This window comes from Danio rerio, chromosome 1 (assembly GCF_049306965.1).
Source record: "Danio rerio strain Tuebingen ecotype United States chromosome 1, GRCz12tu, whole genome shotgun sequence".
Classification (NCBI taxonomy): Eukaryota; Metazoa; Chordata; class Actinopteri; order Cypriniformes; family Danionidae; genus Danio; species Danio rerio.
The window spans coordinates 17690236-17706827 of NC_133176.1; the positions used below are offsets into that span (position 1 = coordinate 17690236).

A 16592-nucleotide genomic window follows, 5' to 3' on the forward strand; every position below is an offset into this window, starting at 1 on the left:
ATTAATTACATTGCTGATGGTTTGCACTGCAAGGTTATACCAATAGCAATGCTCAACCCAGTCAAAAAATAAAAGATGAGGGTTTTTTTTTTTTTGTGATGGATGATTGCATTCACTTTGGAGTATTCAAGTGCTCGTGCACATCCCAGCTGGAACAGCATGAGGTCAAAAATCAAAATCTGAACTGTCTGCTTTTAACTGTACCATTTTATTATTTCATCCGTTTTTTTTTTTTTTTCTCTCTCACTGTCTTTCCCTCAGAATTTCATTCTTGTACTGGGTAATTTACCTCCCTCTCGAGGCTCTTCAATTGTTCCTGTCTGCTTATTAAAAGAAATCTCTGTAATACACATCACACTGTTCCTGCTGCTTTATTGATTTATTAGCTGATATTAATGTTTTTGTGTCTTCTTTCTGTTCCATTCATCTTCCCCATTCTCTCTCCTCTTTTCTATGCCCCCCAATCAAACACACTGCCTTCTTCTTTCTTTCTTCTTATTTTTCTTCTATGTTCTTCTTCATTCTACATTCTTTTTCTTTCTACTTCTTTCTCCTTTTTTTTCCATAATTGTATTCTATTATCTATTCTCTTATTCTATCTTTTATCTTCTTCTATCTTCTTTCTTTTTCTCATCCAGCTGAACATGAACTCTGCCCCCACCTTCATGCATTTCCCAGCGAAAGGGAAGCCGAAGAGAGCGGACACATTTGACCTTCAGCGGATCGGCTTTGCCTCTGAGCAACTGGCCAAGTGGATCGCAGACCGTACTGATGTGCAGGTACTGTATGTCTGAAAGTATGCAGCTCAAATGATGTTTCTCTGCAGTAACGCAAACACTGGGGTCAGTACGTTTGATTGATTGATTGATTGATTGATTGATTCCAATGTTTTTATTCATCTGGGAATAAAATTAACTGTATATCTACAGTAGGGCTACATGGTTAATCAAAGGTGGTTTTTCCATGTGCATTTTGTCAGTAAAGCCAAGTAAAGGCCCAATCTCAGCTCTACCCCTTACCCCTACCCCTTGTTTTGCACATTCATTTGAAGGGGTAAGGGTGTCCCATTTCTCTTTAGCCTGATGGCGTAGTGCTAAGGGAAAACTGAGATTTTTCAGGACCACACTGGAAATGGCAGCATGGCTGCACACAGAAGTCAGGAGATGGACAAATTAGTATTTTTGTCATTATTACAATTTTTTTACAACCTACACGTTTTAATACACCCAAAAGGCAAAATAACTTTTTACAGTGTCTGGTATAATGTCAATCCTATTTTCGCTATGTTTATGTTTGTTTACATAGATGTATATGGTCACTGTGTAAATGTACAGTTACGAGCTTATTGCCACATTATATTATTATGATAAAAAGATATTGTTGCCTTTGGTGTTTTCCTGAAGACAAATACCAAAAAAATAATGCAACTGGAATAACTACAGCAGTCGCTCATATGATGCAAGAGATCTCAATGACATATGATGAAGTGTGCAGGTGTTAGTGGTGTCCCATTTCTTGAAGGTAAATTTTGAAGGCCTTCCCCTTCACACTCTGTTTCAAGGGCCAAGGGAAGGAGTACGATTACAAAAATAGAATTGGGATTGGGCCTAAGTCACCAGCATGTACTTTCTGATGAAGCAGCATTTCCTACACAAAATCATAGTTTATTGACAAGCTTCTAATAAAACAACAATTTAATCAACATAATTCTGAAATTGAACATGATCATTCTGCGTCTTGACTGCCTCTCTGTAATCAACGACTCTGCTAGGTACATTTAAAAGCACATGGAAATATCACATTTATTAACTTTATTTGAGTGTCTGAATTGAATTCTTCCATGAGACAATTCCCTAGTTATGTGATTATAAGTTACACTAAATCAAGAAAAACAGTTCAGTCCTCTGCATTTCTTCTTTGAGGCATATTTGCAGTTTTTGCCTCAGAGCACCCAATGCACATTAATCTTATTAATAGTTGAATCAAATAAAGTTTTTTAATCCTCTCAACCTAAATCTATCAAACTGAATAAAAATATTAAGTTAAATGATGTATAGCTTTAAAAAATGTTGAAACCTGATTAACTTATTAAAATAAGTTAAAACAACATTTTAAAAAAATCATTTTTGTCACAGTGTGGTAGATTTACTGCTGATCACAGAGTTGTGCTTTCCTGACAAGATGTGCATGACAATTGTAGCTTTTGTTTTATCACAGTTTCATTTGTAAGTCGCTTTGGATAAAAGCGTCTGCTAAATGACTAAATGTAAATGTAAATATGAAATAAAATAATAAATAGTCAGCAGATTTGAAATGAGATGCAAGGAATAATGACATTTTGGAATAGGGATAAAGACATTTTTATAATTTTATTGTAAATTTATTAGATTTACCCCCTTACCTCCAATCATAGACACAAGTATTCTACACTGAAAATGTAAAATACAGAAATGTGCATAAAAAGTGTTTTTTTATTAACAATATATAGCATAAAATGTTGATCATCACCCCTGTAGATGTAAACATAGCCATTTATTTAAAACACATAAGATTTAATGAAAAGCATGACAGACATGACATTGATAATAAGAAGAAATGATTTTAAAATATGAAATCAGCATATTAGAATGATTTCTGTAGGATAGTGTGACTCTGAAGACTAGAGTAGTTATGCTGAAAATCCAGCTTTTGTCACAGGAATAAATAACATTTTAAAACATATCCAAGAAGAAAAAAATCATTTAATATTGTTAATGCTTTCAATTCTTTATAAAAAAATGTTCAAAACATAAAAACTGACAAAGATTTTTGGCCAGAACCCAGAAGAGAGAAAAATAAAGTCTTAAAAATCATCGACCCTTTATACATTACATTTTGAGAAATACATACAAAAAAATAAGAAATTTATATATATATATATATATATATATATATATATATATATATATATATATATATATATATATATATATATATATATATATATATATATATATATATATATACAAGGTTTTGTTGTACCAGGTCTAATAATATAATAGTAACTGGCCAAACTCAAAACATTTTATTTATTCATAAATGTCATTTTTTATGTCGCTTTCAACTGATTCATTTTCTCCAAGATGACAAGATGTTCTAGTCTGAATATATGAAATGAAATTTTTCCTGATGAAGAAACTTTTCAAATATTCAAAAGCTCTGTGTGTGATGTCACTGACTGTCTGGGCATCTGCCTCCAGGTTGCAGATCCAGCTACGGTCTAATGAATACATTCATACCTACAAAAGCTGACGGTCCCTAGTACACTCTTTTCTAAGCCTAAGGCCAAAAGTAGACCCAGAGGGCTAGTAAGTCTAAGATACATTGGATGCCCAGGATGCTCTATTTATGAGCAGTGTGATGCGAGACCTAGAGGGTTGTAAACATGTTTAGTGCTCGTCTTTCAAGGTCTTAATGTTTCCCTTCAAAACCTTTAATACAACCTCTGCTGCTCCAAATCAGATTAGATTAATCTCGGAAATAAATGGCCAACTTCATCTACAATTCTGCCTACTCCAGAGAGTGGAAAGCAGTCATGCAATGTGTGCAGAAAGGATGACTAATTTACCTCATTTTATAACATTATTTTATACGCAGATTAAAATAAAATAAAAAATAACAATTTATATCTTTATTCATTCATTCATTTTCCTGTCAGCTTAGTCCCTTTATTAATCCGGGATCGCCACAGCGGAATGAACCGTTAACTTATCCAGCACATTCTAACACAGCGGATGCCCTTCCAGCCGCAACCCATCTCTGGGAAGCATCCACACACATTTACACACACACTCATACACTACGGACAATTTAGCTTACCCAATTCACCTGTACCGCATGTCTTTGGACTGTGGGGGAAACCGGAGCACCCGGAGGAAACCCACGCGAACGTAGGGAGAACATGCAAACTTCACACAGAAACACCAACTGAGCTTTGTATATTCATTTATTTAAAATATAAATGTGTCTTAAAATAAATATGAATGGTTTTCATCATGCTGTGGGGGAGCTGCAGGGACAGGACGACTGGTTGCAAACGAGGGAAAGATGAATGCGGCCAAGAACAGAGATATCCTAGATCAAAACCTTCTCCAGAGTGCTCAGGACCTCATAGTGGGCCGAAGGTTTACCTTCCAACAAGACACTAGCCGCATTTCCACTATCAGGCCAGTGCGAGCCAGGGCTTTAATCGGGCCGGGCCGGGCCAATAGCCCGGGAGGTTGAGAAATGAGGCTGAAATCACGTCGCGTTTCCACTGACGGGCTAATAGCTCACAGCGCGTCACGCAAACACCGCCCACAGAACGTCCCCGAATCAAACGTCACACAACCCGCCCACTTCAGATAAAGCACACCATAGAATCATCACGAAACGAAACCATTAAAATGAAGACAACCGAAACAAACAAATGACACGTTACTGTACAGCAGTACATGAAATGTCTATACGCACAGACCTGTGTATTTCCATTCATTACATTTGTTTACTCGCCGACCAACTGGCATTGTGCATCGACTGCTCTCGCCGAACCCAGGGACCTATCACAGAGAGCGCACACATCCATAATATAAAGCCACAGAAATACTCCTTTATAACTCGATATGGCATGTATTTTATAACATCCTCGTTTTGATAGAAGTCGTGTTAAGTGTTTCAGCACAAGAGCGAGTAGCCTATTAAAATATAGCCATATTTGTTGCGCTCGGCAGCTATTCACTAAAGCTCTTCATTTAAAGTTTCATTTATAAATTTACCACGTCATATAAAAACATAAACAGTTGTTTGAGTATATAGAACACATTTTGTGTTTGGGCTTTCCTCCAATGCGTTTAAAGCAGCTAGCGCTGCGCACGACTGAGTGACAGAAAAAAGGTATAGGTTAGATTCTGCTTTCACTCACCCAAATAATGCTCTGTTTGCGCGATTTGATTTATATCATCGTATCCAAATACTTTATAAATAATATTTCAAACCTTCTCCGGTGTTAATTGTTTTTATAAAATATCGAAAATCTTTTTTTTTTTCAAACAGGTCTTTGTAAAATGAAAGTTATAGGCTATATATGTGGCTTTAAAACGGTTCGATTTCTGTATTGTATATATAGGCTACCTGCATATAGCTAGCTTTTGTTTATTTTATATTGGTTTATTTATTTAATGTGATTTTATATTTATCCGATATTTGTAATTCTTTAAATTATTTCATTAAGCTTAGGCTATTTTATCAAGATATGACACTATATTGTTTAAAGTCTACGAAAGTGGGCACGTATTTTGTTAAGTTTTGTGTCCTTCTGTTGTATTTATATTGTGTATTATCTCCAAAATAAATAAAGAAAAAAGCCGCTCGCGGCATAACAGAGCTGTGCAGGAGCGCTTTTGCCCGGTCTCACACACACATACAGGCATTAAACGCGCACAAACAAACATTTTAAACTTGACAAAAACTCTCGAAAACCTTTACTGTCTGCTCTGTCTTTAATATGGTGTAAAGCTTATTATGCGTTATTGAAGCATAAAGGAGGACGCAGCAAAAAACTTCACTATAAATTAAAACTACTTTATTATTTTATGCTGCAGCCTTACATTTAAAAGGGAAACATAAGGGTGATCATACGCAAAAAGACCCCAGACTATAAGGCTAGATGTTTTCTTTCCCTTATTTCTTTATTTGTTTGGCGCATGGATGTGCGATCAGAAAACTGCCCGCCTCTTCTTTCACTCCGCCCCGAAGCCCCAGCTGGCCTTCCTTGGCCCAAGGTATTCGGCGGGCCGAAAAAGGCCGGCCGCTGGCCCCAAGAAAGCCCTGCTTTGGCCCGATTAGGCCCCGGAAGTGACAGTGGAAACCCCACTGGCCTTGGCTCGCCCTGGCTCGCTCCCTTTAGGCGCGATAGTGGAAACGCGGCTACTGACCCTAAACACACACAACATGCTTCACAACAACTCCATGACTGTTCTTGAATGGCCCAGCCAAAGCCCTGACTTAAACCAAATTGAGCACATTATGACACATTGTCAATTAATTTTGTACTACTGCCATGAATTAAGACATTACTGTCACTATTACAGGGTTTTATCATAAATCAAGGTCAAATATCACAGCTGGAGCTTTTCATGCATCTAGAAAAATGCTAATTTAAATCAAAGATAACATACTGTAAGGGGGACAAAAAAAACAAATACATACAATATGTTTTTTGTTTTGTTTCTTGTAATATACAAAGCACTTAATAATCACCATTCTCCATGGCAGGAAAATCGGCTTTAAAAAATAGCTTTTTATTGATTCCTATAATAGTTCAGCCCTTCCCTGAAGGTGATATATACCTTAAGTGACTTATTCAAAAGCATTAGAGCTGAAACCGAGGTAGAGTCTTAATAAGGCAACTGAATTAGTGCCAGTGCTGCAAGGCAGTCGTCTGTAAACGCATTAAGGTGGCGGTGATATTTTTCAATGAGATCTTCTCCGGAGGGAAAATCTATGTTAACATGATGGGGAAATCAGATGTTATCTATCTCCATTTCCTGAAGATCCCATATCTGGTTCTGCTCTTTCATGGCTTTCATTGTCTTTGTTTGTACTTTCTCCTCAGTGATCAGATTACTTATGTATGCATTTTATCTTCATTTCATTATTCTTTTCTTTTTCACACAACTTCATTTTTCACAAGTGACTTTAAAGGCTTACCGTCTAACAATTCTGACTTTATCTTGGTAAATTTAATGGTTGAACTGTTCTGATGGTTTTTTCCTTCCAATTTTGGGTTTAGAGCTTTTAACTTATTTCAAAATGCTGACCTATTTTCTCAGAGTTTAAATAAATAAATGAATAAAAGTATCATTGTAAAAATCGATTTTTCAGAATTATTTATAAACACAGTAAACTAAAATAAAAAACACCCAAGATATACATTACCTTGGTAAAAACATACTTAGTGAAGCAATGCTGCCTAAAATGTACAAAGCATTTTATAAAATATATTGGAAATGTTTTAAAATCTAAATAATTATTTTGTAGAAAACAAATAGGAATTGTGATTAAAAATCCACTAAATCAAGTCAAATGTTACAGATTGCCTTTTGTATTATTATAAAAACATGTATAGTGTATAGTTACAAATAGTACACTTAAATTTTAATGAAAAAGTGAACGTATATTATAATATTAATTAAAACAACATTTGCCAGACGTAGCAGAACAACAAACAGGTAAATAATATTCTAAAGTGCAGAAGTGTTATAAAGTGTGTATGACAATCCAGTGCATTAATGAAGCAACATAAAATCACATTGAACAGCTTTGCAGTATTTTTGTAATGGCTTTAAAAACTTTATAGCATAAAAAGAAAAGATTGATGTGTTGTGTGGATGTAGCCCGTTTCTTTAAATTGCAATAACTGTGTGCAATAGACAGCCTTCAAGTCATTACCAGGCCTTTAATATGGCCTTCACGGGATTCAGAAATGTGACATTAATTCATTATCAGAATATATCGGAAATTAACAAAAAATGACAACAAAATAAATTAATAAATAAATAAAAATACTTTTGAAAAAGGGGAAATGTAAAACAGCAGATCGCAAGAAAAATGTGTGATATAAAAAGTTATAATCATCTTTTTTGATTATTCGTTTAAACCCTGGCAGATTCATATTCAGTTTTTGGTATCGCTTTTTCAAAATGCTTAAAAAAAAAGGACTACAGAATCCAGTATTATAATTGTTAAACCATTGATCTCATTTAATAACATTTATATTTAAACCCCAAAAAACATTATTATTATTATAATTATACTTTCAGGGTTTTGATCATAACTAAATCATAACTAAAACCTTAATATGTGAAATAAAAATATATATATTTTAACTTGTATTTAATGTTTAAACTGCAAATCCAATTAGATTCACTTTATTTGGTAAACAAAGCAAGTCTCTCATATAATATATCTACTAAAAGACAGAAAATACTGTAAAAACTGCATTGTACATAAATCAGATACAAATAATCATTAATAATATTACTCTAATTATTTAAAAACTGAATAAATATAGATCTACTCACATTTACTCAAGTAAATAAACAGAATTAATGATGGGCTAAAAATCTGCGGAAAATCTGTGGAATCATATGCAAGCACATGTTTGAAACTGTGAAAATTTATCATGATATTTCTACTGACTTGAGAGGTCATATAAAGTAGCATCTCAAAGAGCATTCAAAATATGTTACCCCTCAATGTCAAAAAGTATGATATTATTAATTTCTTCCCATTTTGCTCCTAAATGCTGCTTCTCAAACTATGACTAAACATGAATGAAAATAATTTCTTTAAAACAGCTTTTACAGTTTTAAAAATGCCGTCAGGCTCTATAATAAAAGCTAATATAAATGCATTTGAGACATCACAAATAAATGCATCTAGGGCAGAGCACTTTGCTTTCAACAGCAATGCTTTTAGATTTGAAAGACTGTCAGCTATGTGCATTATGATAGTTATGTATTTACATTTTATTTGCCTAACATTGAAATGTACCTAAAATGATATGAATTGCATAAACACACATATATATTTATATGTATGTATATATATGTATATATAGGTTTTGTACCAAAAGCTACAGCACCCACCCAGGGAATATATCACTTTATATCACTCAGAAAAATGCTGATAAAGGTCTTTTTTTTTTTTTTTTAATTTTCAACATCAAAGTTGTTAAAGGATAGGTCAAGGTCCCATAATGCAATAAAAAAAGTTGATATATGTATTTAGTGTGTCAATGTGATTTAATTTTTTTTTTATGCCAGAAAGGGAAGTGTATTCAGTTGTTTGTGTATTTATTTTTATTAATTTGCTTATTAATTTATTTATTAATGTAAATGTTCATTCTGTTATTCATTCCAAAAGTAAAATATGTTTATTAACTATTTTTTAAATCTTATTGTGTTAAAATTTTACTTGTTGACAATTAAAAAAGGTAAATTATTGATAATTAGTTCATGTGTATTGCAGTTTGCAATAAAAATCAGTTATAAAGTGTAGTGTGGGCCTTGTCTGTACACGATTATTGCATACGTGTGGTATAAATATTAGATTTTGAATAAATATTAACACACACATTTTTAATGAATTGTGATTTATTTGTGAAAACATCTGCATGCACATTTAACACAAACATTTGTACATAAGCATGTCTAATGAATGAGACCCAGTGCTTCTAAAATATCAAATGACTATCAGACCAATTTTCTCTCTCTCTCTCTCTCTCTCTCTGTCCAGATTCGAGTGTTCCGGCCACCCAACTACTCTGGCACGATTGCTCTGGCTCTGCTGGTATCTCTGGTTGGCGGTCTCCTCTACCTACGCAGAAACAACTTGGAGTTCATCTACAACAAGACTGGCTGGGCCATGGCCGCACTGGTGCCTAAGTTCATTATTTAGACCTAATTCAAATCAAACTGCTGGAGCCATGCTTTCAGCTGAACACTTGCCAGATCAAACAACAATGCATATCTTGGCAGCAACACAATGACCAGTTCTCTCCAGCCCCAAAAGAAGCATTCAACTACTGCAACACCTGTGCTATTGCTTTATAAGGTCCCTTAATAAAATAAAAGCAGCTGGCCATGGAGTAAACCTAGATTCAAATTATTTATTGACTTTTTTTAAGTCACAAAACAGGCCAGTTTATTGAATCTAAACCCAGAATGGTGCAATAAAAACCAAAGATAAAGAGACAAAGCATAGAATCTGTATGTTTTATATCACCCTAGGCCAATATTATGTGATGTGTCTTGCATAAAAGTTTGATTTAAAGCCTGGTGCTTCTCTGTAAATTGTAGGAGCACTTACGATATTTATTCTCCAAAGTCTGGAAGTGGCTGACCTTTATTGCTCCAATGGATAAAGTTTGTTTTCCACCATATTGATTAGTAGTGTGTTTCGCCTTTTTGTAGACTGTAATGTAATCAATCTTTATCGTTCACTCTTTTATTTTGTCATTCTCATCATTCTCTCTGCTTTCATTTCCACAGTGTGTGGTGTTTGCCATGACCTCAGGTCAGATGTGGAATCATATTCGAGGTCCTCCGTATGCCCATAAGAACCCTCAAAATGGTCAAGTGGTAAGTACTCCATACAGAATATGCTTGTGTTATGCTTCTTTTTTTCTCACTTGGTTTATGGGTAACACTTTAGATTTTGTTAACAAGTCATGCTTTTAACTACTTTGTTATTACCTTTCTATTATTGTGATATTAACTGTTGATTAGTAGTATGAAATCATTCTGCATCCATAATCCTACCCAAAACCTAAACCCAACTCCTACCTTACGAACTATTATTAAACAGTTAATTAGTAGTTTATTAAGCTAATACTGTTAGTTAATGGCAGTGCTTAAGTTGTGAATTGTGAGGTCCCGGAACAGATCAGGGTAACGAATCTGGCATGTTACCCGAGGATGTAGAGGTGGTGCGCACAAAAGTGGATAGCGGGCAGGTGAGGGTTTGGGGGGGTTGATTGTCCGAACTGTTGAGCTTTCTGTGATCATCAATTAGGATCACATGTGATCAAGAATGAGTTTTACAAGTTTAAAACCTTTTTTAAAACAGTGCATGTTTGTAATGAATTAAAGCGATTTTTTCCGCATTTACTTTATCCCCACAGTCACATGTCAGTAAAATTATAAAAGAAGACGCTTCAATCCCGGTTTTTGGATGTTAAATCAGGTTTATTTGTACATTAACATAACTGATATCCATACAGCACGGGATAATAACATGTATGCTGTCACATTTACTGTGCAAAAACAGTGCAAAGTGAAACGCACCTGCTGTATCTTTTTGTTTGTGCGTGTGTGAACTTTGTACTGACATTGTGTGTAACCTTTCATTGCAGAAAGAGTTTACCTCCGCAACAAATACATAAAATAATCATTGGGAAAATTTTTACTGTAGTATTTCTCACGACATCTGCTTCCTTCATGTCTGTCGCTGTGCTGTTTATCTGACAAAGCCGAGGCGGAGATTGAGGCACACTCTGACAGGCACATGGGAATAATGGGCAGGGAGAACAAACAGGCAACAAAAACAACTACATTGTGTTCAGAGCAGAAATTTTCTTTATTCTGAACGGTATATTAAATAACCTGATGGGTTTTTGGAGCTGAAACTAAAGGTGCCCTTTAAATTGCTATCCAATTTACTAACAAACTTGAGCTCTTCTTGGTAAATGACCCATATCTTCAGTTCTTGGGGAATAAATTCTGTGGAATATTAATTCCTACGAAGGAATATAGCCTACATTCATAAATAAAAAATATTGCATTGGGTGTAAATAGAACTGGAACCCAAATAATGTGATAGAGCCAGACAGAACCACAAAAAAAATGTGAATTAGATGTCAGCGTAGTGACCTGTAGGCTAGAGCACATCCATTGGTATTTTTGTGCAGACGACCTGAATTTGAATCCGGCTTGTGACATTTTCTGATCTAACCGTCTTCCCCTTCATTCCACTCCTGTCCCCTTTGTGTCTCCAGTCTCATTGTTTCTTGAACTATAATACATTGTCTAGTTTTCTATTTTAATATACTGTCTGCGCTGTTTTTTTGTGTGCATTTCATTCATGTTATGGAAAAGCTGAACTTTCAGTTGTAATTATTCTAGTTTTTGGTGTCACAAGATCCTATAAGAGATTAATCATGTGTAATACTACAATCTACATTATTTAGAATTTCTACACATCATCATCCACTCATTGTTGTCATGTTCAAGAAACCGGTTTGATATTATCTTTTTGTCACATTATCCTGCTGTATAAATTGTAACATTACCTAGTAGCAACAAGATATGGTGCTAAAACCCAGTGACAACAGTACAAATGCTCAGTAATAAGTGTATGGTAATAAGTGTGCCAAGAAAATATCCTCCATATTATTACACAATGACAGCTTGAATGCCTAAATTCATACTTTTATGTAGTTTTTGTTATGACTCCACAACCCAAATTTCACAACAGAAATTGACACTCATCAGATCAGACAATGTTGTCTAATTGTGTTGTGCTTGAAAAGTCAGGAATAGGCAAGTTGTGTTTGAGGTGGAGCTTATTGGAGAGAAAGAGAGCTCAGATTGGCTGTTCAAGATAGCAAATGAGTGCACAAGTAATACAAAAACTAATCTGACAAGAGTAAACTATCGACAGAAGTTCGGAAAGCCCCTCTTGCTACAGTGTTTCTTTATATCCATTTGAGAAATGAAAGTCTGGAAAAAGCATTTTTTATTTGCCATCTTTATCTCATATAAAAAAAAAAACAACAATCTCTGCGTGCACTTTACAACCTGAAACACAAAATAATTGACCATTCACGCTTACTGAACATATTTAGCATTTTTTTCCGAAAGTACTTGCTGGGTATTTATTTTTTATTTTTTCTCAGACTGTTCTCTTCAAACCCTAAAGATGCATGAAATCCAAGTAGATCATCATTTCAGTATTATCTGAAAATCTCAACCAACAACAGTCATGTCATGTTCAAAAACACAATAATCACTTTTTTTTCCTGTTTTCATGCTTGGTTTGAATTTCAACACGCTTATCTGTATGAATGCATACATTTTCTGCCTATGAATGGCTCATTATATGTTTCCATTATGTTAAATGAATAGCTCACCCAAAATAAAAAGTCTGTCATAATTTACTCATTCTTTACTTGTTCCAAAACCTTTTTATTTCTTCTGTTGAACACCAAAGACTATTTTGAATAGTCCTGGAAACCTTTAACCACTGACTTCTGTAGTATTTGAAGAGTTTAAATGCAAAAACTTCTAAATGCCCTTTGGTATTTTCTTTTAAAATTAGCATTTTCTTCTGACTCTTGTGTGTAGACTCAGTCTTTTTATTTTTACTCTCAGTGACTCCACACAGAAATGCCAATTGACCCAGCTGAGGCTCGAACCAGTGACCTTCGTTGCCCCATTTTACTTTAATAGTGATACATAACTTCTTTGCATTGCCTTTAAAAGAAAACAACCTGACATAAACATAAGAGGCTAAGAAAACTGCTCATTTTAGGAAAAAATTTCAGACGACATTTAGAGGTTTTTGCTTGAGAACTCTTCATTTGTTTTCCCTACTATTGAAGTTGCAAAACATTCTTGAAACTATCTTATTTTGAATTTATTTATAAATTCTATTAATGACAAAATAGCTCAATCTAGTTTAGAACAAGTAAAAAGTTAATAAATTCAGATCAAGTTTATTTGCATTGCGCTTTTTACAATAATTATGGACCCATTTTGCAATATTACTGTACAAACTGTATTATAAATAAATCTTTGAACATTTTAATATTACTATCTTTATATCACAATAATATTAGTGAAATTAATTTAAAACCTAAATAAATATATATTTACACAAGTAAATACATAGACTCAGTGGTAGGCTAAAAAAAAAAGTCTGTGTGTTTTTGCTCACAGATTCTGTGTGGGCCTACTTTAACTTTAACATTTCTGTTCAGAATTTTGTCAAAGATTTGCAGATTTATGCAGAATGATTTTGTAAGTATCGTAACTAAAAACTTAATATATGAAATAAAATGTAAAATATTTTTAACTTATTTAATTATTTAGCTAAATAAATAACTTCATTATTTAATGTTTACAATGTAAATCCAATTAGGTAAACTAATTTGGTAAACTAAGCAAGTCATTTATAGAATATCTCTACTAAAAGACAGAACATATTACTTTACAAACTTTATTGTAAATAAATCATAAAAACATTTTCATATTAGTCTATAATATTACTGAAATTAATTTAACTATGGAATGATTATACAGTTGAAGTCAGAATTAGAAGCCTCCCTTAGATTTTTTGATTTTTTGATTTATTTTTTATGTTTCCCAAATGATGTTTATAATATTTTTTTTTCTTCTGATGAAAGTCCTAATTGATTTATTTCAGCTAGAATAAAAGCAGTTTTTTTTTTTTTTTATTGAACATTTTAAGGTCAGAATTATTAGCCTCTGTAAGCTATTTTTTTCAATGGTCTACAGAACCATCATTAAACACTAACTTGCCTAATTACCCTAACCTGCCTAGTTAACCTAAATAACCTAGTTAAGGCTTTAAATGTCACTTTAAGCTGTATAGAAGTGTCTTGAAAAATATTTAGTAAAATATCATGCATATGAAAATAAATCAGTTATTAAAAATGAGTTATTAAAACTATTATGTTTAGAAATGTGTTGTAATGTGTGTGTGTGTGTGTGGGGGGGGGTAATAGCTTTTAGCATTTAACGTTATTATGTACAAGCACAGTTAACCTGTGGTTATATAGTAAATAGGTGATGTCATTGTGTATCAAGTGTATGTGTTGTGTTTGTAGACTTTAATGGTTGGCATCATCTCCTGGGTCTTGACTGTCATTAGTACATGTTGAAAGATTTTTCAATTTTGGGTGAACTGTCCCTTTAAATATAGTATGCTAATGCATGTTATAAACAAGTTAACCAGGCAATTAGTGTGATTGAATTATGCACGATTTCTAAAAATAGAACAAAGCAACTAGGACAATGAAACACAACAGACTTCTTGAGCTGCGTCCATGTGTGTTTTGTTTTGTTTGTTTAAATAATGAGGCAATGATGGCAGAAGTTTTTCAAAGCTTAATATGTCTGTGAATGGTTGTTAATACGTACAGTCCTGCAGTATATTTACACAACAGCAATCCACAGCAGCTGCACTCACCTTCTGTTCTGCATCAACCTCTTATTAGTTTCTGAGTGATCCCTCCAGTCAATAACACAATGAATCTGAAATGATTAAAGCCTTTTAATTATTAAAACATAAATAAGGGGATCAGCTTCTTTCAGTGCATAATCCCTCCCTGTAGCGCTTCATCGCCATCCCTCAATGAGTTCCAGGCAGGAATTTGAAGTTGCATTTTCTTCCTCATCTAATAGCTCTGTGAGGCAGAGGTGAAATGAAACGTTGATGACACAAGGGAGTTAAAGTCAGCGATGTAAGGTTGTAACATCTAACCTACGTTACACACAAGATGCCATTAATTCTAATGTACAATTATTCCATCATTGACTCTGATCTTTGTGCACATTTCCTTCTGAAGTATAGACTTAATGGACAATTAAAATATTTTCAGATCAGAGCAAAAAATATGTAGACTTCTAGAGTAATGTCATATTAAAGTATTTTTCTCCCTGTTTATTAAATCGTCAGCTGTCAATATTACACATAACATTTACTTAACTATAGTGCAAAAAATGTCAAATTATTTTAAATCTGCTGTGATGAGATAATTTACCGTAATGTTTAATACTGTAATTAGTATACTGTATCTGTAATGGTTTAATTTACTAAATCAATCCCCAGCATTGTATGATTGAACTATATGAATCAACTATACACCCTTTCTCGAATTTATGGAAAGCCACGTGTAACCCTGGGCAAAGAGCTTAAAATCACCAAGAGTCGACACTCAATGGGACGTTCCATTGCAACAGCAGCGCCCAGCAACAACCGCGTGATTCTGCCATTTTGGAGTGAAAGCAATCGGCCGTCCATTGGATCCTATTGCTGTCGCGATGGCAAGCAGCTGCTTTGTTTTTAATTTATTTATTTAAAAAATGCACTAAAGCTGATACAACCCGAAAGACAACAATACTTGCTATCACAATCATGAGCACTTTTAATAGTTTATTTTACAGACTTATATAATACTGTTGTTCTATTGGAATTTTCATTCTAAAATGGCCACCGCGTGACACTAGCGACACTAGTGGCTGTTTCCCAAACAACAACAGAGTGTCGCCTTTTGGTGATTCTTTAAATTGTTTGGCAGTATAGCCAAAAACACATTGTATAAGTCAAAAATATATTTTTCTAAGCCAAAGGAAAATGATTAAGTGAAATCAATATTATAGATTTTTATTTTATGCCAAAAATTATTAAAATAGAAAAGAAAATTGATGAACGAATGATTAGTAAAGATCAAGTTTCACAAAAATATTTTGTACATTTTCTATTTTATGGCCCAATCCTAATTCTACCCCTTAGCCCTTCCCTTTACTCCTACCCCTCGTTTAATGCGTTCCTGTGAAGGGGTAGGGGTGTCCCAATTCTCTTTAGCTTGAAGGCGTAGGGCTAAGGGGTGTATAGACCTTCGAATGAAATTTTTTCAGTACCACACTCAAAACCAAGGGGTTTCCCAGAATACACCAGCCACAACGTCAGCAAAGCTGAACCTGGAAGTTAGGGGATCCACAAATTAGTATTTTTGTGTCATTATTATGAATTTTTACAAAACATAAACACGTTTTAATATATTCATAACCATGTTCGTGTTTTATCGCCATGCTTAAAAAAAAAAAAAACTAAAATAAAAAATGCTAAATTTCACAATCTACAATCATAACTCCTGCTACTGTGTTAAACGCACAGTACAGTCACAATTTCATTCCCACATTAGATCATTATGATAACATAATATATGCCTTTAGTGATTTCCTGAAGATAAATATTAAAAAATAAAG

The 16592-nt window shown here is 33.9% G+C and overlaps 1 protein-coding gene across 1 annotated transcript in view; it reads left to right on the forward strand.

Moving 5' to 3' along the window:
• Window positions 1-16592, forward strand: part of tusc3 (tumor suppressor candidate 3) — a 175382-nt gene that overhangs the window by 98419 nt on the left and 60371 nt on the right. The window contains 3 exon segments of the mRNA NM_001020560.1: window positions 639-779; window positions 9316-9456; window positions 10071-10160. Of these exon segments, the coding sequence (NP_001018396.1) occupies window positions 639-779; window positions 9316-9456; window positions 10071-10160 (372 nt within the window).